Here is a 22374-nt window from a genome sequence, read left to right on the forward strand (position 1 = left end):
TGAGTTTAAAATATTTAAAAGCAAAACACATCACAGGTTCTATTAGCAAACTGAGCCACACTGGATCAAGGTATACGGCATGTGAGTAGACAAACGTCAGCTGTATGCCTTAGCAGCTGGTTAAATGCCGATTAGAGAAATAAGATTCTGTGTGTTCTGTTTTAGTTTGGCAAGCAGGAAATTGAAATTGAATTGAGATTAAAACTGTTGTGATGGTTCGCTTTCCTGGATATAGCAAACATAAACATGTTAAACAACAAAAAAAATAGAATATGTTTAATTTCACTATAAGTGTGCAATTAATCATAGTTAGTCACACAAAATTTATTTATTTTTTGTCAGAATATATCTAATATAGTTTTAGATCAACTCTTTTATTATCATTTTATTTTACCACATAATTGTGCATCCTGAGATGCTCACCACAATTGTACAGAGTGGTTATCTGAGTTACTGTCTTCTTGAATGAATCTTTCCTGTTCTCACTTATAATCTTCAGTGACTGTTGTAGGTGAAAGTCCCAGAAAATCAGTAGTTATATAAATACTTGCTAGCACCAACAATAATATCACATCCCAAATCACTGAGCTTACATTTTTCCACATTATGTTGTGAACAATACCCAACTCTGCTGGCCTGTATCTGCATGACTGTATGCATGACTGTATTGCACTACTTCCACCTGACTGGCTGATTAGAAAATTCCATGTGTAGGTAGGTGTGCAGGTTTTTCTAGTAAAGTGCTTGTGAGTAAACAGATAGAAATGTATGGCACACTGTCCTTTAATGAATACAGTTGTGTTAATTAAAGGACTGTCAGCAAATTGCTGTGATATAGGATGAATAAAACATGTGATTTATTCCTCACACAGAGTCTGATCACTGTAAAATAGAAACACGGGGGAACATAATGCATGTCTTGAAGAACATCTTACCTTCTGAGGGAGAGAAGCAGGATGGTTTTCTACTATTAGCCTCTTGAGGTAGTGCAGCCACAATCGCTTTTCCTCCTGGTTTTTAGCCTAGTATAAACAGGAAAGTGCATAATCTGCAGACTAATATTAAACATAAATAAAGTGGACAGCATATTAATCAGGTGCTCTTGAATATTGGGGCACCTATATTAAGCTTTTACATTTAAATCATTTTGCTAACACTTTTATCCAAAGCCACTGACATTTGACACAGGGCACAACTGAGCAGTTGAGGGTTAAACCGGGACACTCAGAGTGCAGGTTTGCATTCCAATCAAGCCTCAGATACCACTCCTGATTCCACCTGCGTAAACTGTTGATCTTGGCTTCCAACAGACTACAAGGAGTGAACTATATATATGATTTAAAAAAATGCACTTACACAGGTCTTATGTGAAAAAATAATAACACACCCAACGCTAACCCTTCCATATCAGTTTATGAGTGATGACACATAAGTGTTTAAACAGTGCTTCATCTGCTATAGCAAACCTGTACAATACACAATAGCATTAGCATTTAACTTTCACCTCTGTACACTAACACTGTTTCAGGCATGTAGTCCTACACTGGTCCTTACAGTAGTATTAGTACAGGTACCTGGTAGAATGACACAAGCATTCTGTGTGTATTAAAAGTGCTGAATTATTACATCAAATGAGAATTTAAATATGTTCTGTACGCACTGTATAATGTTTATGTGTCTCATCTCCCATTTCCTACCTGAACAATGTGCTGTTGTTTCGGGATTGTCTGATCTGACACCTTGAAACAGAGAGGATCCTTCATGTTCTCCACCAGGAGCAGGTTACAACACTTGACAATTGCAAAAGAGAAATACACATTAATGGTCTATTCCAGATAATATTCCAGCGTAAAGATACATATAAAAAAACAATTTGTAACAATGATGACTCACAAAAATATGTGTGCTGTAGATGAAATGCTCCATCCTCTTTTTTGCAATAAGCAGCATTTTATCAAAGAGGAAGAAAGCCCTTTCCTTTTTAACCCTCTGTACCCGGAAGGAACCTTCAAGAACCAGCTCTCCAAAGCCGTTGAGATCAGGACCAGTCCAGTTTAGTAGCAGACTCTCAATCTCCTGTCAAAATGTGACAAATTTGTTAGCTTCCACTTAAATAATTTCAACCTTAATTTTATATATCTGTATCTATCTATCTATCTATCTATCTATCTATCTATCTATCTATCTATCTATCTATCTATCTACCTATCTATCTACTGTATCTATCTATCTATCTATCTATCTATCTATCTATCTATCTATCTATCTATATATATATATATATATATATATATATATATATATATATATATGTATATACACATATATACATATATATATGTGTGTGTGTGTGTGTGGGTGTGTGTTTATTGTGCGTATTTATATATACAACAAAAGTTGATGGTTAACTTCAAAGGTGTTAAACAGATATCATTAATTTTGTCCTAAATGTCCATTTTATCTATTTTACATCTTTTATTTCCTCATGTGTCAGTTTAAATTTGACAAAAATATTCTTGCTCGCACCTGGAGCCGTACTGCATGTTCCTGTTTCCGCTTCATGTCATTGATGTACCAGGCCACAGCTGTCATTGTGATGATGGCGTCATCCACCACCTCATATCCTGAATCACTCTTGTCAAAGTGCTTGGACAGCTCCTGGCAGAAGGGGGAGACATTGATCACAGTCTTGAAGCTGAAACATGCAGCTGCTTGAGCTTCAACACACTATTCTGGTTTTGGCTTCTTTTGAATATTATGTTGCTTTGATACTCTTTCTGACAGCATTTGTGAAAACTTCTTGCATTACTTTGAACCGGCAATAAAGTACAGTTTACGTAATCAGTGTAAATCTTACAGATTATCAGCCAAAATCTATACTATAAAGCACACAGTTTTATGTAAAACACTTCCTGTCCATACACTAACCTGCAGCAAGAGGTGGTACTTCAGGATCCTCTGCACAGGTTTTAGCAGGTATGTTTCTAGGGGCAGTGAGTGGCAAAGAGTGGCCTGTCTTTCCTGGAAGAAGCGCACCAGGCTTTCATTCTTCATGCATTCTCTGAGGACGGCCACTGAGCTGATGTTTAGAAAGAAAGCAGGTAGACAGTCATGGTCAGTGTGGACCAATGGGAAACATAAGATAAGCAGTTCTACCTGGCAGATATTTCATGTCACTGTGTTAATGGATTCAATTGATGGCTCTGTAAAATATCCTCCTGACAAATCTTGACCTTATACAGAAACGCCCAGCATCTCAAAATGCAGCTGCTAAAGGTATCTGCAAACTGCACCAGGAAAAAATACTGCTGGTCCTAGAGGCATAGTGGGGTCATTTGGTTCAATTTCACACTCACATACTAGCACACTGAAAACAGTGCACTGGAGCCAGTATTATTGGGTTGTGTGTCTATATGAGCGAGTAAATATGACTGTGGTCATGAATCAGCTTGAGCGGAACATCTGCAGCTGAGGCATTTTAGGGGCCCATGGGAAATGAAGTAAAGAAATGGAAACACAACTTTGTGCGGTCAATTCATATGAAAACTGTCACTAGCAGTGGAACAGTGATGGGTTACTGTGATTTCAGACAGGAGGGTTAAAATCTAATGCTTATCAATAGCTATCCATCGATGGTATGTTACATGACAAATTATTAAACAGATTACAGAGTATTTTAAAGAGTTTTAAGCCCATAATGAGCCACTGGCTGCAAGTTATACTTTAACTGGACAATGTTTGCTTAGTCTATTTACTTTTAGTTTCTCTTCCAAAAGCATTTTGGGGGGAAAAAGTAGTTTATATCTGTCTACACACAAAGGTGTACACATTATAATTCCCTTAATTAATTATCTAATGTCTGAACTCTAATTATCTAAAGTCAAACTCTTAGTCAAGGTAATAAATATACAGTGCATTGTTTTAATCCATGGACTACGGTACTCATCAGATTACTCATCAGTCCCATTAGTTTGATTGTTGTTACCATATAAACAATTCATAGTAATTACTAATTAATATGCTATAAGGTGCATATTAGGCATTAGTTTAAGGAGTTCTATGAGAATATTAGTTTTTAAAAGAAAGTACACATGGCATAAATGGTAGGTTGTTCCATAAAAGTTTAATGTGGAATAAAGCCATATTTATTTACAACAACAGCTGTCTAGTCGATATGCAGTGAGTTACTGTGTGCAGCTCAGTTATAAAAGACAAAACATTACATAACCAAATCACACTAAACACACTGTAAATAAATCTACTTACTTGGGATAGTTCATGCAGTAAATGGTGTAAATGTCAAATGCTTCACTCTAAAACAGAGGAGAAAAAAATCTCTTAATTATACAAATAAATTGTACACAATAAAACACTCTTTTATATCAATAATACAAAGCATATAGCTGAACTTTTAAAACTACTCAGATCTCATACACACATACAGTATACAACACTGGATGTCTGAGATAGATGTATAATTGGCAGAGGAAATAAGGGACTCATTATAGAAACTTATAGGGTTTAGAAATTAGTATAATGGAGGTAATGTTCAGCTACAGCTCTTATGATCCATCTACGACTCAAACCCACAATCACACAGCTGCTAGTGCGGAACCATGTATCAAAATGTAAACCACATCTACCCTCATACACTACTATTTTTATCATCACATCATAATTACGTGATGTTCTTAACCTGCTTTGGATACTGTGTTTCACAACATGTCTGGTCTGTGCTTTATTTGGAGCCTGAGGTCCTCTTCAGGAATTTCTGTTTTGGAAAAATACTGCTGTCTGATATTTATTTTACTGAGAGCCTGAGAAAAGGATAAATTGGTCCAAATAAGGTCCTAAAAATAAACACTGCTACTGGCATGTACTTGGTATGGATTTTAAAATAAGATCCTACTTTGTGCTGGTATCTGAGAAGCATTGAACCTACAGTGGAAATTATTCACCACTAGCGGACATATAATGCAGACGATCCAGAAACAGGCATGTTTTTGGTACGTGGAACGGAACCAGAGAACGTGTACTGTAGGAAACCAGCACAGACAGAGGAAGAACAGACAACAAATTGCATAGACATTAACCCAAGCTCAGGTGTGAAACATGAGCTCTGGAGGTGTGAGTTGTGAGGTACCACCATTGCCACTCAAGCTTCAATACTGTGCTTCACAACTGGGGACTGATGGAAAATCTGATCAGATATGGTCTTTAGGCATTAATGCATATCATAGTTGTGCTTTATTTAGAGCATGATGTCTAGCTCAGAAATCTTGGTTTTGGAAAAATACTTTTTTCAATGGTTTAATCAAATGTACTGTCCTGAACTAAACACTAATTGATCCAAAAAGTGCTCTATTCAGCATAAAGAAAATGTGGCCTTAAATCCTGTGAGATAGGGTTTGAAACTATCAGCAAACAGCACATACGTATTTAACAGAGGCTTTTTTCTAAGACTTGCAGTGACATATTCAATGCCTCGCCAAACATAAAGATGGCATTGTCTGCGCTCCCATGCCACCCAGGTCTGGTCATTCGCCTGTCACTGTAGTGTGGAGTGTGTCAGTGAAAGTGACTGCAAACCCCCTCAGCTCACACACATGCTCATGTTCAAAGGTCAGCACAGTTTGCTGATATGTTTGGGATTGATTCACAAAGCCCATCTGTCTCTCACACAAATACCTCACAGACAATATTCCACTGTTGTGCCTCTGCTATACTGCCAGGCATATGCCACATTCAAACAGCTGTTTTTTTTTTAACAAGTTTAACAAAAGCTGCGTTTGAATAAGCAATATTGCCAATCCAAGGGAAACAGAAAATATTTTAAACCTATTTATATCATATTGTAGACTCCTATTTTTCTTTTGTTGTGGGACTGGAATAAAAAATATATATATAGATAGATATTTTTCCTTTGCTGTTTGTAAAGCACGAGCATCATGTGATATGTTGCAGATTTACATGCAAATGATTTATATGATGCAGATTTATATAGAAAAGTTCATGACTTTTCTTTTTAGTATTTAGAATTCTTTACTTACCCTCTCCACAAAGCATTCAGCTATAGCTGCGGCATGAGGGCTCCGCTCCAGATCTTCCAAAAGCTCACTGTTGATACAATGCAAATATTTTAGTCACATCTTGATACTGCGGCCTAAGTTCAAAACTTATAACTTATAACTTATTCACGCAAATATATCTCAGAATTAAAAATCGGAATGATAAATGTTTCAAATCTATGCAGCGTCACAGCACCGAACAAGAAAACTCAATTTTTTTAAGCTAGGAAAACCATGGGACTGTTTTTTGTTTAAGCAGTGTAATTCTCCTTCTATGGAGACATCTGGGACTTGTGTTTCAAAAGAACGGTCCTGGCTACAGTAAACCCTGATCCCTGTCTCCATTTCCACAGTATTCTTTTGTTGCTTTTCCATCGGTTCAACCTCACTATCTCTTAAGAGCACACAGATGGAATACATCTTATTTTGGCTCAAATACCAACCCTTGTCCCATTTCCCTCAGATCCCCAAAGCAGACTATGCAGACACTGAACCCCCTTCTCTGGATTTTCCTGTTACAAGACCCCTGGACCAGAATGCTAAATAATTCTGAATATGTGCATGGCATATGTGTGCTGCCAGCTCACATTTTATTCCTTAACTGCGAAGTCTATTGCTTTATCACCACACATACATAGATAAATATGCTTCCTGAGAACACAGTATGTGTGATTTATGTCTTTTAAATGGCAGTGAGCGGAGAGAAAGCAAGGGAGAACTCCGTATAGTGACTGAATGAATCAAAAACAGCAGGCGTGGATTATCTTGGACAGCATCGTTGGCGGGACAGAAGAGTAGTAGAGGGATTTAGGGTTAGTTTTTCTGTAAAACAATAACTATCGTGAGTCAGACATGAAACAGAAAAACTGGGATTTTTTGTTTGATCTCCAGGGATTCTGGTGTGAGGTTGCAACCAATTCCATGAAAATCTAACAAGAGCTTGGTGAGAGAATTTAGCTGACTGAACACATTGGACTTCATTCAATTCATCAGCAAACTTTGAACTATCATCACTAAAAAGTCTTCATGCTACTATACTGGTCAGTCTGTGGGGAACCCTCCCCAATGCTCCAAAGAAAACAACGTCTTACTCTGTAAGTTCTCTGATCACGCCTACATGTGGCCGAGGGGAAAAGTTCATGGGGAAAACCGCTGTGCTCAAGCGTTCAGTATCTTTCCCTCCTCCTTTAGTTTTGCAGCTGCCCTTTGTGGTGAGGGGGCTTCACTTTGGTTATAACAAAAGTGGTGAGGAATTCATACTGGCTGTCTGCTGTAATGCACACCAAGGAGCTGGATTGTTCTACGTGCCATTTATGGTTTTTGATGCTTGAGGCTTGGTTACAATTTAGAGGCAGAACAAAACAATATTGTTTATGCAGCTTGGAAGTATGCATTTTTTTTTCTAGAAGACGTCCCCATACACTAAAAGCCTAGGAGGTAAAGCATTGTGATCACAGGCCACACGTCTATTTGCATTTAAACACTGGTAGCCTAGATGGATATAATAATAACCTGGAGAATTTGGCACTTAATTGTAATGTTGGCTCATTTGAGCCAAAGACTTGAATTATGCTAGTTATATTCTTGCTATTACTTTTCCATGCTGTCAATCGCAAAACACTTACATAGACTTTTAACACCATTAGGAAAAGCAAGCCAAGTACTGATCAGATATTTAAATGTGTCAGAGTTGTTTAATATAACATACAGTATAATGAATCATGGTTTTTAGAAAGCGCATGTGTTCCAAAAGTGCTGTTATGGAAACATTAAGTGGTGAAAAAGAAGTGAATGTGGGAATTTAACATTGGCAGTGTTGGAAAATAGATGCTGATAATCCCTCTTTCTACCACCTATAGTTTTACCCAGGATCAGGAAAGGGAGTTACCTGCAAGGGGCCTTAAATTCAAAAACTCCCTTCCTTGTCTTCTTTCATTCCTTCCATCCCCACCTTAACCTCACTTTATATTGTTTTTAAGACGTACTTGGTCTCATATTTTATCCCTATACTCAACCTACTGTCATCTGTCTTATTTCACACTATTCACACTGGCTTCGTTTTCACTCTCAGTATTTGTCTGCTAATGCAGTTAGTGTGGTATGTACAGAAAAAAACTACTTTATTTTAAGCATATTTCATTGTGCTCATATATTTTAATAAACTGTCAAACCTTAAGTTGCACTGCAGACATGATTCCACCCAGAGGCACTTACTTCTGGTCTCTTTCTTGGTTTGGAGTGATCATTTCTCTTTAAGCGACACTTAGCCTTATAAGTTAGATTCCAGACTTTGCTAGACTGTCATACCTTTTGTCACTAAACGTGGCCAAAAACAGCTTACTAAGAAGTGGTGGTTTGACTTACAGTACATTGTAAACAATGAATCACATTTACACGCCACTGTTTCACATAAAACTGTAACATTTTATAATCCAGTCACTACATTTTACTCCTAAAAACTATTGTATCCAAGTGTTGAAAAGTTTGCATAGAAAAGTGCATAGAAAAGTGTTCAAACCCTCCAGCAGTTAAAGCAACACTTCTAAAGTTATGTAACACCAAATTTACACCTCTTTGTTTCTGCAAAATCATATGAAGCAATATTGGTGTAGAAGGGTTCTGGGAAATTCTTCCATGTCTGTCTTTATCAAATGATGCTGCTTAACAGAGGTCCTTCCTCAAACTTTGGAAATGTGCCACATTGGGCATAATATCAAAGCAGAGCAAGAACTCCGATAAAGAACACAGGAGATGGAGGTCAGACAGAGGTCTAGATTTCACTTATTTGAGGAATCTGTCTTGGTGGTTCCAATAAATGCCCCCTTCTGACCCCAAGGGTGAGAAATATGCTTTTGAAGCAGGCCTGTGTTATGCCTGCCTATCTTAGGCCTCTTTTTAGGTCCTGGTGGACCACATATATTTCTTGTAGTCACACAGACTTTGCATATATAAACTTACTGATATGATTCATTCATTTACTTGTTAGAAAGTAGTTACTTATCATACAAACCTATGATTTAAAAAAAAAAATCACTGCAGTTAGGCTTATACAAGAGTTGGTGTTAAGTTTAACATATTTAAGATAAAAAAAGCCCATATAAATGCTGCATTTTAATATGGCATGGAGTTGGAGATTAAACCCTGCTTAACCTCACCTCTACAAACACATATTGAAGAGCTTGGGATCAGACAGATAACATCATGGTCAACAATCCACAGGAGTAAAATTTTCAGCACCTCATTCAATGTGTGATGTATCAAACAATTAGCAGTGCACCAACAATATTGTATGATGAATATGCTCCATATACAGTATGTTGCAGAATCAAAGAATATAACCGAGAAAAGATCTTTATTTTCAGTATAGAATTAAGCTTGAATTCGGAAGCTTGTAAATATAACCACTGCTACAGTGAACGGACAATAAAGACACTCTAGCATTTCACTTCATTATAATGGTTTAATAAAATGGGTATGATGAGTGTGGGAAGAGACAGCAGACTGTCTGTGACTTCATTCTCTGACAGGCCATATGGAGAGTACTCACTACAGAGGCATAGAACACTACTGTACCTCAGTGCATGGCTGCTTTGGCTACAGGTAACATGACATCTGTATACACTGACTGGTGCCAAGAAAAAGATACAAGTGCATTGCGAGTGAAAACAGGGACCTCATTTCCTAGAAATGAGATGATATGAATGATAAAGAACGGAAGAAATAAAGTATAAACTGTGGGAAAAAACAAGGTCTGTCTTGCACTCGAAACAGTTATGGGGAAGAATGAGGAACAAGTCTGTGCTACAGCAGAACTATGATTAACTTTCAGTCCTTTACACGCAAATCAATTTTCAGAGAAGTGGCAGAATGTGCCTGAGGCGGGAACAAAATCTTGGCTCTGATACCATATATTTTTATAGACATTACTATACAATAAGCCACAAATACACCCAGGGCTTTTGTAAGATTTTCTGTTACCACATAGCACAGCAGATTTCCCATGGGGGCTGCTGAAAAGACGTCATGTTAGATTTCATCGTTTAGTAATGTCAGAGGAGGTACTGTAATGAGAAAGGCCTGGAGTGGATATGAGAGAGTGAAATGTGAAAACACAGCCCTCAGCAGGAGAGGTCCTGGGGTGATGAAAAGTAAGAAGCATGAGGATGCTTCCTCGAAAGGCATTACAAGTATCCTAAAAATTTCAATCTCACTGAAGTTGGATACATGTGACTTCTGGTGAGTGGAGCAAGGAAACAGCTGATCAGCAGAGTTTATACTGAAGGATTCGACTAAAATAACTGCACTTTATCTTCAAATAATAGCACAGAATAACAGAAAAAAAAAACTTACAATGATTAATGATAAAGATAAACTACCATTACCTCTTCTGCAATGTCCATAAGGGAGACAGAGAGACATAAAAAATAACAAGCAGAAAATATAGTCAGTGTATGTTCTGTCCATTCATTTTTCATTTCAAATAGGGACAATGGGAATTCAAAGAAACAGCTTTTTGGCTTACTGTTTTTTTGGTACACTGTAAAATATGAAATGAATGAACTTTTCTTAAACAACTATATGTATATTTTGACTAATTCCTAAATGTTTCTGTTTTTACTCTGAAGTGCCGTTCTGTTTTCATTAAAAATGCAGCATCGGAAAAAATTCTGCTGATTTTCTCAGCTGGCATGTCATCGTTTCTTACCATCACCTTCTAGCCATTTAAAAAAAAAAAGTATTACTCCATATTTGCCATACATGAGCAGTAATCTATTCTTTTTGATGCTACACATCTGGGTCATTCAAGAAAAGCAAAGGTAGAAATATGAGAGCTTTTGTGGAATATTTATTTATTTTTTTGTAATATGGAATAAAAATTTACCCTTAGCTGTAATGTACTTTGCAGCTCCCTGTATGAACCCAGGATGTGATGAACTATATGCTTTTTGTGCTTGAAAAATAAAAGTCCTGACCAGAGCTGGTTAAGTGTAGTGCAGGATAGCAATCAAGGCTGAGAGTGAGAGTCTTCTGGAGAGGCTCAAAAAACAAAACAGCTTTCCTCTTGGCTGCAGCCTGGACCTTGTCTTTTTTCATTGTAATTGTCTACAGTCTGGGCCAAACTTTGTGTGAGTCACATTATACAGATAGAAGAACCACCCAAGCAGCAGCGTCCAAACTGCTTCTGACCCAGACAAGACTGCAAAGCACAGATGGGCAGAGAGAAAAAAATGTGGGGCAGAGAATGTGAAAGAAAGCAGAGCAGAGCAACACTCACCTGTTGAACTCATAGATGTCCTCTATGTTGCAGAATAGTGTGCTGACCTCCTCTGGTTTAAGAGGCAGGTCTCCACAGTCAATGATACACCCCAGATAGTCCTGAGAGAGACAAAGCAGAAAGAAAGAATGCACTGAAACCTTGAGGCATTGGTTCAGCTGTAGATAAAGTGTTTCCAGCACTCTGGCAATAGTTTATCAAAAGCTCATGAGCTATATGACATTATATTTGCCTGTAATTACTATAATTCACTTCCATTTATCTTATTTCCATTATAAGCAATTAGTCATAAATCAGTTGCACATGCACATGGAAGGGTATCTCCACAACTAATCCGTCCACAGCAGGTCCTCTCACCTCTGAGCAACCTAACAACACTAATCATTGTTACAATTTCCATGAAGGATTTTTAATGAGTGGAAGGGCTGACATTAAGCTACTTTAACCATCTAAATGAGTAAAGAAAAATTAAAAATGCGAATAATGGATGGTAAAAGACCCTCCCTGTTATTATCTTATCTTTCTACACTCTTGTGCTTTTAAGCTGGGAAATAAAGCCATCAATTGGTCTCGTGAGAAAATGACTCTTCTCAATAATCACTGACATGCAGATGCAACTGAGCAAATCAGGAAAGCAGGAGTTTTCCAATGCCATTAGGCCTCAGTATAAACTGAGGTGATCAGCTAAAAGGGCCCACATTATCCAAACATAGACAATTTTATTAATTCAAGAACTCCAAATAGCAAATGGTAACCCATGCACAATCGTAACAATTTCCTTTGGGCGTTCCAAATTTTATACTGGCCAGAGCACACAATAAAATGAAGGCAGCTTTACTAATCAAGATTAGAAAGTCTTGGAGACTCAGTGGCACACAGTAGTACAGAGGGTAGTGCTATCACCTCATAGCTCAAGTATCCCTGACTACTATCTGTGTGACATTTCGTATATTCTCCTTGTGTCTGTGTTGTGCTATGGTTTCCTTTCACATGACAAAAACATGCACATAGATGTAAGCTAAATTGCCCTTAGGTCAGAGAGTGTGTGTGTGTGTGTATGGTGATCTTTTATATGCTGGGGTCCTGTTCAGGATGTATTCCCACCTAACACCCCTCGGTCCTATGATAGGCTCCAGATCCACCGTTACATTGGCCAGTGTAATGCGGCTACTGAAGATGAACGATTGGTAAATCGTAGATTTGGTAAGCAAATTATGAAAAATGGGCTACAAATATGAGCTAATTATTTGAGACTAATATTGTCATGATTTTTACTCATACAACAGTGTTTTCCAAACCTGGTCCTGAATCCCCTCTGGACTGTTTTCATTTCCTTTGCTCTAATGCACAATTTTACTCTCATCAGGAGAGCTGATGAGATGAGTCAGATGGTTTGAGAGCCGGAAACACACAAAAATGAGCACGTGCATGGAGAAATGTTCAGTTATAATGTGATCCATTTATTTTATCGACTTGATGTGAAAAACACATGCAGTCAGATCAGTGCCATTTATAAATACTAGTCTTAGACAATATCAGTTTCAGTCAAATTATACCTTTAAAGGCATGTTTTTTGTCTGGTGCCAGGCTAAGCTAATCTTGTCCTTTGCTAGTCAGGCACATCCTTTGCACATTATTAGTATTCATTGCTTGGCCTCATAAACTCTTTAATTGTCCAGCATTTTAGTGCAAACATACATGTGACACATGAAACAAAATGAGGGTGACTTTCTTTTCCGATGTAATCTGCCATGTGAAAAGTCACTATAGTCAGCCAGCAGGCAAAACACTAAAGAAAGTACCAAAGTGCCCCAGACTGGTCTGGTAAAATAAATAGCTCTAAACAAACAAACATTATGAGGCATGCAAGACATAGTGGCAGAGCAAAGCACACTGGTCCCCCTCCTCTCTCTGTCTTTATAATCTGCTACATTCCTACAGTGTGAAAACTAGGAGCTCTTACTTGCCCTTTGTTTGCTTCCAGAGCCACTAGGGTGTCTGGGAAGGGAAACAGGATGTGGTAGGTCAGAAAAGGGTGGAAAATGAGGAGTCTGACACATTCATCAACTCTTAAAGGCAAATGCCGGTATGGGCCACCGTTATTATGCTGATTTACAGTCTGTCACAATCTGGAGAAAACTCCCCAGATGCTGTGCTGCCTAGGAGCTTGAGGGGGAGAAGGGGATGAAGGGGGTAATGAGTGAAGGGATATGACAGTGGGATAGGGAAAAGTGTAAAACAGGAGATCGAAACCTGAGTATCAGATTAGGAGAGTAAACCACAGAGTGACAGAATAAGGAATGAGGTAAAGAAACTGCAGAAGGATGTTTTCTTTAAAACACAGACAAAGGAATGAGAGTCAGAGCAGGATGGAGACATAGTATAAGCTGAGAGTTACAGAAGCGGCACATATTCTCCTTTGTCTAAGAAAGTAGGTCAGAGATTGGAGAAATGTGTCCCTCTCTAGTGAGTGGGCCCCTTTGCTTGTGCTCCAGAAAGGGGGATACAGCCAAGACCCCCCCCCCTGTTTCCTGTCCTAGAAAAAGGAAAAAGGGGGCTTCACTTAGGCTTTTACCCCAAAAGTCCTTTAAATCAAACATATACACTCGTGCAGATAAATTCTAAAGGAATCACAAACAAATAAAAAGTCTATGTATGAATCACAATACACATATGAGGGCAGGAAATGTTGCCCTTTCTTTCAAGCAAGTTAGACATCGTTGCTCAGTTACTTTCTATTAAAACCAGACAACTCTTGCTAAGGGAAGCTCAGCCAGAGCTTGAGACGTGATATGTGCAAATCCCAGAGTAAGCACTCTGACATCATCTTACAATCACACCCCATTTTGAGGCTGCAGACTGATAAAATTGCAGCGCTCCTCCACTAGACAACTCTTTCAGCAAATAATGTATGGTCTACTTCACTGAAGAGGCCACACTTGTGTAACTTCTCTTTTTATCACTTATTTTTAAACTTCAAAACCCCCATAAGTGATTAGGTCTATTGACACATTCTGCAAACTGGGGAATTTTTCTCACTTTGTGTTTGACACAAACTACAAGAAAAGTATAAAAAGATCAATCTTAAACTATAAAGGCTCCTTTGCTTTGTCTCTTTGGAGGAAAAGTGTTTTTCCTAATCAGGGAGGTTTCCCAATCCAACTCCTTTAGGAACCCTCTTAAGGAACCATTTCTTTCTTAGACTGAATGCACACTGTAGACATTAATGCCATAGTGAGACAGACATAACTCTAAGACAAGGGGTTCCAGTTCATGTGTGCTAAGTACATTTTAGCAAAATGCCTGCATACTTTTTGTATATTAGAAAATTTTAAATCTCTGTCCATAAGAGGCAGGTCTGAGCAGTTCTGAGCTGTGCAGTGATGACCAGAGATAAGGTAAAGTGTAGCAGGAGAAAATGGTGGAAACAGTAACGGCTGCACAAAGATGATATATTTCATCTCACCCATACGCTAGCAACAACATTTCTCTCAAACTCAATGAGAAATTAGAAGTGACATCTCAAATGACATGGTGCTCATGCTGTTATGCTCATATTGCTCCACATGCATGTGTCAATGTTTTTGCAAATGTGCACATTTATGGCCAAATAAAGGAAATATGCAAATAGAAGCCATGTTATGCACCTATACATGAATGTAACACTAAGTATTACCCCTACCTCAAAGAATTTTTTTAGAACAGTGCTTTCACCACTCTTGGTAAAAGCCTGTTCAACCTTCTCCCAAGGTCAGCGACTGAACTTCATGTACTGTATGACCACTGTGCTGAAAGTTTCTACAAAAGAGTCTGTTGTACAATTCATCACCATCAGTTTGGTGTTTGTGTGTGTGCGTGAGCAAGCTACAGTATGAACAACAACTTCTTCACTGTCCTTAACTGACTGACCCAAATGGGAAACACTGCAATGTTCTTTGATGTGCAGATTAAATTTACTGTTGCTTTTATCCACTGCCATGGTCTATACCACTCCACCTGAGAGTGTGATAAATAGTGCTGTGGCATCTGAAGGTGGTCACGAGGAAATAGCTGCTGGCACTGCGAAAAGTCCAGCTTTTCTCTTCTATCTCCTACACAACCAGTTCATATTACATCTGAAGAAAATATGATAGCATTAATGTAAAGATAAAGGCCTTTTGTATTAGTCTGGATTCCTTTAACTCATTAAGTTAAAGGAATGCCTCAGGCATGTACGACTTGAAAAATGAAAGGGTTTAAGAAGATAAACAGATCGACTGAGAGCGTCTGGTTTTGTCTGAATGATTACATATGCCTCATAGTTATGATGCGCTTACTTTACTTTATGATGAAAGTAAATAGTGTCTGTGATAATAGTGTGAATTAGAACTCATACCTCTACTATGCTTTTTAGATCCCTCACATAGGCCTGCTCCGTCTCAACGATCTCCAGCAACACCCGCTGCAAGCGTGAAAGTTTCGGCATGGTTGTGGATGAGGAGGAGGCTGAGCCTGACAGCGGCATGAGGTCCAGGCTGATGTCAGAGCCATTGCGCTGGGGCAGTGATGGGTAGGCTGGAACAGCTCCACAGGGCAGTGAAGATGAGGACGAGGATGAGTGGCCATCTTGCAGTGAGGCGGAGGAGGTAGACGAGCTAAGACTCGCTCCCCGGTCACTGTCAGAACAGACAGTGTTGACGGAGGTGCAGCTCCCACGAGAGGTGCCACCAGACGAGGCCATCCGGCTCACGATACCACTCAGAGAAGACACAGAGGAAGGCCGCTTAGCAGCTACACACGCACAGAGTTGAGGAGAAAAATGAATACACAGAATATGAGACACAAAAAAAGAGTGAAAGAAACTTGAGTCAGACTGCTAGCTACTAGTACTTTCTCTTTTTCCTTGGTCCTCGTAAAAGTGCTTAGCGTGTAGTTTTTTCAACACTTTACAAACACTTTTGCTAAAACCTACTTGTTCTTGGAAACGTGACTGAGCAATAGTGGAAGCAGTAATCAGGAAGCAGTAATCACAACCTCCTGCCCTCAATATCTTGAATGGCCAAACATGTAAACGCATGACTCACATGACTTTGATTTACTCAAACAGAATGAATCCTGTAGTCAATTTATAAAAGATAACACAGTCTGGCAATCAGAGAGAAAAACATGCCACTGTAGAACAAACGATGGGTATTGTTTATAAGGAGAATGCACAGCCATGGCCTCTACAATGGTGGCCCGATTATGGAACAGAAGCCAACTGAGCTGTACAGTTCTCCATTTCCTGTTACCCCACAGTGAGAAATCGTTATTGCTTGACGGCCAGGCCATCTACCAGTCATCTAAAACCTCTTGCAAAGACTTCCCTGGTCCCATGTTTTGAAAGCACTTTGGCTATATCCTTTGTCCGAATATGATTTAATCTTCCAAATAAAAAGCCAGAAATCCAGGATTTATCTTTTTCTGGCTGTTTTCCAAAATGAATAACAATATGGCAGCAGTTTGAAATGAATAAATGTGGAGAGATTAACAACAAATGGGAGAAAATAAGGCAAAAAAGTGAGTAATGCCTTCCACTGCTAAGCATAGATCACTGCTAGCTAGACTGGTCACTTCATCTGATGGTCACATCAAGGTCAAATGAGTACACCAGTAAGCCAGTTCCAAGATTTTTTATACTGAGTGAAAAAAGAATGCAGGGCCAAACTGTTTCAAAGCTTAACATAAATTCTATTTGACAAGTGCATGACGTGTGATAATGTAAAGCGGATGCATCATCTGGAACAGAAACACACACAAACTAAACCATTATTTAGTCTTGCAGGCAAAGGATTTGATGTGGCTCTTTAGGAATTTATCTTAGCTTTAATAAAAAGAAGGCAAAGAGAGAGAGAGAGAGAGAGAGAGAGAGAGAGAGAGAGAGAGAGATTTATGCTTTATAATTATATTTAATAATATGGAAACTGGATGTCATCAACCAGGGCACAAATTTGCTGTAAAATTTTCATATAAATTTTTGAAATTGGGCAGCTTCCAAGCATTCCTGCACTATAGATATTCTTGCCTATAGCTTTGTTCAGAACACTGCAACAAGAAAATATATATTAAATTGGCCTTCAAGATTTATTATGCCCATGTGACCTGCTGTTTTTATAACTTCTACTGCTTTCATTAAATGTGACTACATAGCTACTTTTAAGACAGTTCTAACCAAGCATAAAATCATTTTTGAAGCATGACCATAATTTATAAAAACGTCTTTCACAATTACACCAGTCATCTCAAATCTAACCACTTCAGTGATGGGCATTAAAAAACTGATTTGGCCTAGATTCTGGGATTTTAGAGCAATTTTACTGAGAACTCTGACAATGAAACAAAAAACCTACCTGATACTTGATGTGCAGAGCCACAGATTATATACAGAGAAGACTAACGATGATCATCACAATTGATTAGCTATCTAGATTTACAATAATCATTCAAAACCTTTTTAAGTCCAGTAAACTTGTTAAGCCCAGGAAGTAAAGCACTAATCCAGGGTAGACTAGCCTCATTCTTAAATTACAATTTCCTTGTCCGGTAGTGAAATCTTGCCCTCATGTCAGTTAACTGTCTGTATAAAAGCCCCTGCCCAGGAAAAACCGTTAAACTGAGATCACTGACAGCTAGAGACTTATGTGTCACATCCACACCCATTTCTTCCTGTCTAACACATTTGCATGTTGTCTTGCAGAATCGGAAAAACAACTCTACAGCATGTTGCATTTCCTTAAATGCTGATAAATGTATTTAATACAAATTTCTGTGGTCAGTGACACCAGACATTGTCATGCTTTCTGCACCTCAATATGTTTTTTCTACTTCAAGTTAGAAGGCAGGCATTTAAGCATTTTTCGTACTTCCCTAAAGTTTGCATCTACATTTTATTAATTTATTTACTACTATTTCTATTAGCATGAATAATGCAGTAAGTAATAGCTTACAGTATATCTATAAGGACTCACAATCAAGATTAACTTTATATTGAGCCCCGTTTTCTGACATGAAATGTTTTCTGCTACTTCCTTCGTTCAGATTTTGCAAAGATGCAGAAATGAGGCACTGTGCACCTGCCTGTGAGGATGTGGTCAAAACCTGTGATTGTGTACTTTACTCTAAAAGTGTTTGATGCACATCTCCAGTCAGAAGTTCTAACAACAACCTGAACAATTGAAACCTTACCAATAAGTAATGTGAAGCAGCCAGTGTTATTCAATGTGCAACAATAATATTTGTGGATAACTTAGCAAATAGTCATGTTGCTGTCAGCTTGGAATAAACTGGTGTCTTGTTACTATATTTTCTAAACCACCACTGCAGAACACACACGATGAATGGGTACTTTCCAGTAAATGAAGAAAAACTAAATGTTGGACTTTCTGTTGGTTATATAAAATAAAACAATGTTATACAAGCACAACTATATCTCCTGTGATGCAAAGTGTGAAAAATGTGCTTCCTTTGAACCTTCAGTCAGAGCCTTGTCCATGCATCAAAAGGAAATGAGCAGTCCTAAACAATGGTAATTGCCAGAATATTTAATTATATAAGCCAAATGTATTTGTAATCTAGGAGGAGGCTCCAATCTAAAAATATGGACATCCTCAAGTCAATCTTCTAGCAGTTCAGGGTTGTTTCTTCTCATGCACATTCACATTTTTGGGTGTTTTTTCCACTGAAAAATAATTCATTTTTATCTGATACATTCTGTTCAGTTGTGAGCTTTCTTATCATATTCCTGTATGTAACTTTCATCTATGAAGTAGTGGTTTTCAATGTTGGGTCCAAAGTCCTCCAAGAGACCATGAAGCATATCCAGGACATCAGATGTTTTTTTTTGTTTTGTTTTGTTTTATTTTACGTTATAACCATGATGGAGATCAGGAAAACACAACCCACTATTACTGAAGGTGTAGTTTTACTTTAAAGCTTCAAAACAATAAGCACAATGTCAAATTAGCTAATAATTTCAGATGAAATTGACAGTCGAATCTTGTTGCTACAGACCTTGGTTACTCAGCTTCTTCTGGCTGTCGTGACCCGCCCCCTCAGGCATGGTGTGAATATGGAACAGGAAGTATAAACCTGCAAAACACAAGTTATTTCAAAATGCGACACATTGAAACCAAATAAGACTAGTTATGCATGCTTTTTATACAGCATTTAAAGCTGAAAGCAATTCTTCCAGTCAGTAAATGAATGCTTCTGCTTCTGACCACTGAAACTGTTGAAAAGACCCCAGTGTGCTGCATGTCAAAAACATATTCGAAATGAATGCTTAGAAGTGGTACAGAACTGACAGGTATTTCTTACCACAAAGGCCAACTGAAATATTGGATTGTGTTGTTTACAATTGCTCTTTGTTCCAGTGTGTTTTTGTAATCAAACCTGACAAACTCACCCGTACTGATACACAGAAATGAACATAGCAGTTTTAACTGATTAGCTTAGAATATGCTTTTCTTTGTGTTATACTTCCCTCTTTCACTATAAACTGAGAAACGCAAAAGGCAAACCCGCCCTCTTTATCAGTAGTGCAATGCTTTCCGTTTCTTTCACTCAAAGAGGAAGGCTTTTGACACAAAAAAAAAAAAAAATCACTGGGGGAAAAATACCTACGTTCTGAGCCAAAGCAATTAAAGAGCTGAAATCCAATAGAAGTTGTTTGGGACACAGGGGGTGGGAGAGAATTGCAGAGAATTACTTTGCCTTTCTGAACTTCTATCTGCTTCAGAAGAGGAGAAAGCCGAACATATGTAACAGTTGGCGTGGACACAAGAATGTGCTCTTGTCTTGCTCTTGCAATGTGATGAGCATTTTACTGTAAGTTCAACAGGAACTGGCATTATAGTGAAAGGAAATAACAAAGTCGACGGGGCTCTGTCGCTCTGTCGAAGAAATCTGTTTATTTATGGTGATACCTATACTGTCTCTCATGTGACACCTGCACTTGGCCTTCACTCCCTTCTTACCCTTTGTCCCAGCAGGGGGTCCAACTTCACAATGTTACATAAATAGAGCTTTCGAGCAGATCTCCATAATTCAAACAAGGTCAGAGGTTTGCCCGTCTCGCTGGCTTTTTGCTTTATAACCAAAGAATTAACACTCTCTTTTCCTGGTCGATGATTTATGTATGTCATTAAAGAGGTGTGTATAATCTCACGGTCCATATACCCAAGAGAGTCTGTGCTAGTGGCTGTATAACTCCTGCTTTTGAGGCCCTGCTCCTTGCATTCATATTTTTGCTGTTTAAAACTTTAGCAAACATTGCAATTTCCAAATGACTTTGGAACAATACCCTGTTTTGTCCTTTCGTGTGTTTTTCAGGACAGTGAACTGGGTCTTTTAGAACCTTGTTTCCAGTGTTGCTTAATTAAAAGGCATCTCACTTCCTGTAACTGTGAGAATTAAGGCCTCAGAGCACTACAAGGCTCCGCGGTTAGACCCCATGTATTCTATTTAGGCTCCAGAGCTTGTTTATTGAATTCCAGAAACAGAGTTGCAGCACGAAGTAACTCTGTTTTTCCCCCTTTACCATTGTAAAAGTTCTAATAGAGGGTAAGTGCCTCCTCTGGGAGCTGTGGGTATTTTAAGGCCAAGTAGAAATGGGCTAACATCTGGTTAACTGACCCAGATGTTAGAGTGACGCTTACACACTACTCTGTGCCTCTTAATGTAGAGCTACGTGTCAAAGTGCTTGCTCAGAGCGGTCTAACATGCTCCTCAGGCAAAATGCTGTCAGGATGAAAAATGTATGACAGGAATATTTTTACACCCTATAATTTCACATGTAACACCCGGCCCCTCATGGCATGCTTTCAGATGCATCTGCATGCTCTCCAAACCCTGCCCCTGACAGTAACAGACAGAAAGATACACACTTCTGCTGACATATGGCAGCACAGCTGGACAGCTGTGTGTATGTGCATGTGTCTCTGAGGAAGGTAGTTTTTTTCTTTGTGTGAATAATTGTTTAGACACTAAAGAAGTCCAGGTTTAAAAGCCTTATGTGTGAGAGCGATCAGGGCTTGAGTTGTATTACTTAGAAATGACTAAGTTCATGCATTACAACCTAATATGGTGTGTCTCAGCTGTCTCTTAGCAGAACCATGTGTAGACATGTCACAAATCATGAGTAGGCAGTATGTCTCGCCTACATAGCACATTTTCAGTCGTATAATAGTGATGTCATTAGAGTATAATGCAAACGATTCAAACATCCTCCATCATAGATTTTGGTTAAAAAAAACATAAACCATATTGCTCATGTTAGTCATTATCAGCATTTAAGTTTTACACTGGGAACTGAGTGCTTGTGAAAGCATTTCCCACATTTACTAGTTTCACAAGCCAGGTCTCCAGCATTCGCTAGAAATTCTGGTATGTTTTGTTAATAAATGTGGCCAAGAACAGAAAGAGCCAGCATGATTGACATGGCGGACCTTTTCTCATAGCCCTTCAGAAAGATACTTTCTTTTCACCATTAACTGGTTCAAACAACATTATTTAATTCTTAAAGTTAAATAATGTTTAACTTAATAACTTTATCAGGCAGAGTGCTGTGAACTTTCCATTGTCCATTCTCAAGTGATGAAATCCAATGGAGAGACTTCAACAGGGGGTCTGGCCACAGCGGTCACTTGTAGAGCTGTTTCATAATGACGTGATGAAAAGCAATTACTATTTAGGGCCGTCTAAAACAGGCATCCTCGAGAAGGCACAGCCAATGGACTCTGCAATTGCCATCAAGTTTACCTATAAAGGCGTGTCAGAGCAAAGAGCAAAGCGTTCCATATTCGAATATAAAATATAACTAAACTGAATAAAACAGCATGTGTTATGTTTTATGTCAGGTATTAATGCAATTACAATAAAATCTGTACCTGTATATGCTATATGCTCCAAATATCTGTATTTAAAAGTGAAGTAGGTGAGGTGTAAACCTGAAAGTTTTTGTTTGTTTCTTATTAATCAGATATAAACCTTAACACGATACCTCCAGAATGGTAG

At 38.4% G+C, this 22374-nt stretch overlaps 1 protein-coding gene across 4 annotated transcripts in view; it reads right to left on the reverse strand.

The window, feature by feature from the left end:
- Positions 1 to 22374, reverse strand: part of plekhg2 (pleckstrin homology domain containing, family G (with RhoGef domain) member 2) — a 39669-nt gene that overhangs the window by 12300 nt on the left and 4995 nt on the right. Inside the window, exons 2-11 of one of the 4 annotated variants that reach the window (XM_060888979.1) lie at positions 19372 to 19449; positions 15719 to 16113; positions 11344 to 11444; positions 6051 to 6117; positions 4267 to 4313; positions 2929 to 3079; positions 2527 to 2658; positions 1894 to 2076; positions 1698 to 1790; positions 936 to 1022 (exon numbers count right to left, since the gene is read on the reverse strand). In XM_060888979.1, coding sequence (XP_060744962.1) covers positions 936 to 1022; positions 1698 to 1790; positions 1894 to 2076; positions 2527 to 2658; positions 2929 to 3079; positions 4267 to 4313; positions 6051 to 6117; positions 11344 to 11444; positions 15719 to 16113; positions 19372 to 19420 — 1305 coding nt within the window. In that variant the 5' untranslated portion in view covers positions 19421 to 19449. Of the gene's footprint in view, positions 1 to 935; positions 1023 to 1697; positions 1791 to 1893; positions 2077 to 2526; positions 2659 to 2928; positions 3080 to 4266; positions 4314 to 6050; positions 6118 to 11343; positions 11445 to 13310; positions 13459 to 15718; positions 16114 to 17711; positions 17989 to 19371; positions 19450 to 22374 lie in introns of those variants that run through there. The other 3 variants (XM_060888981.1, XM_060888980.1, XM_060888982.1) reach the window with 3 other exon arrangements.

The sequence above is a fragment of the Tachysurus vachellii genome, chromosome 15, assembly GCF_030014155.1.
Source record: "Tachysurus vachellii isolate PV-2020 chromosome 15, HZAU_Pvac_v1, whole genome shotgun sequence".
NCBI lineage: Eukaryota > Metazoa > Chordata > Actinopteri > Siluriformes > Bagridae > Tachysurus > Tachysurus vachellii.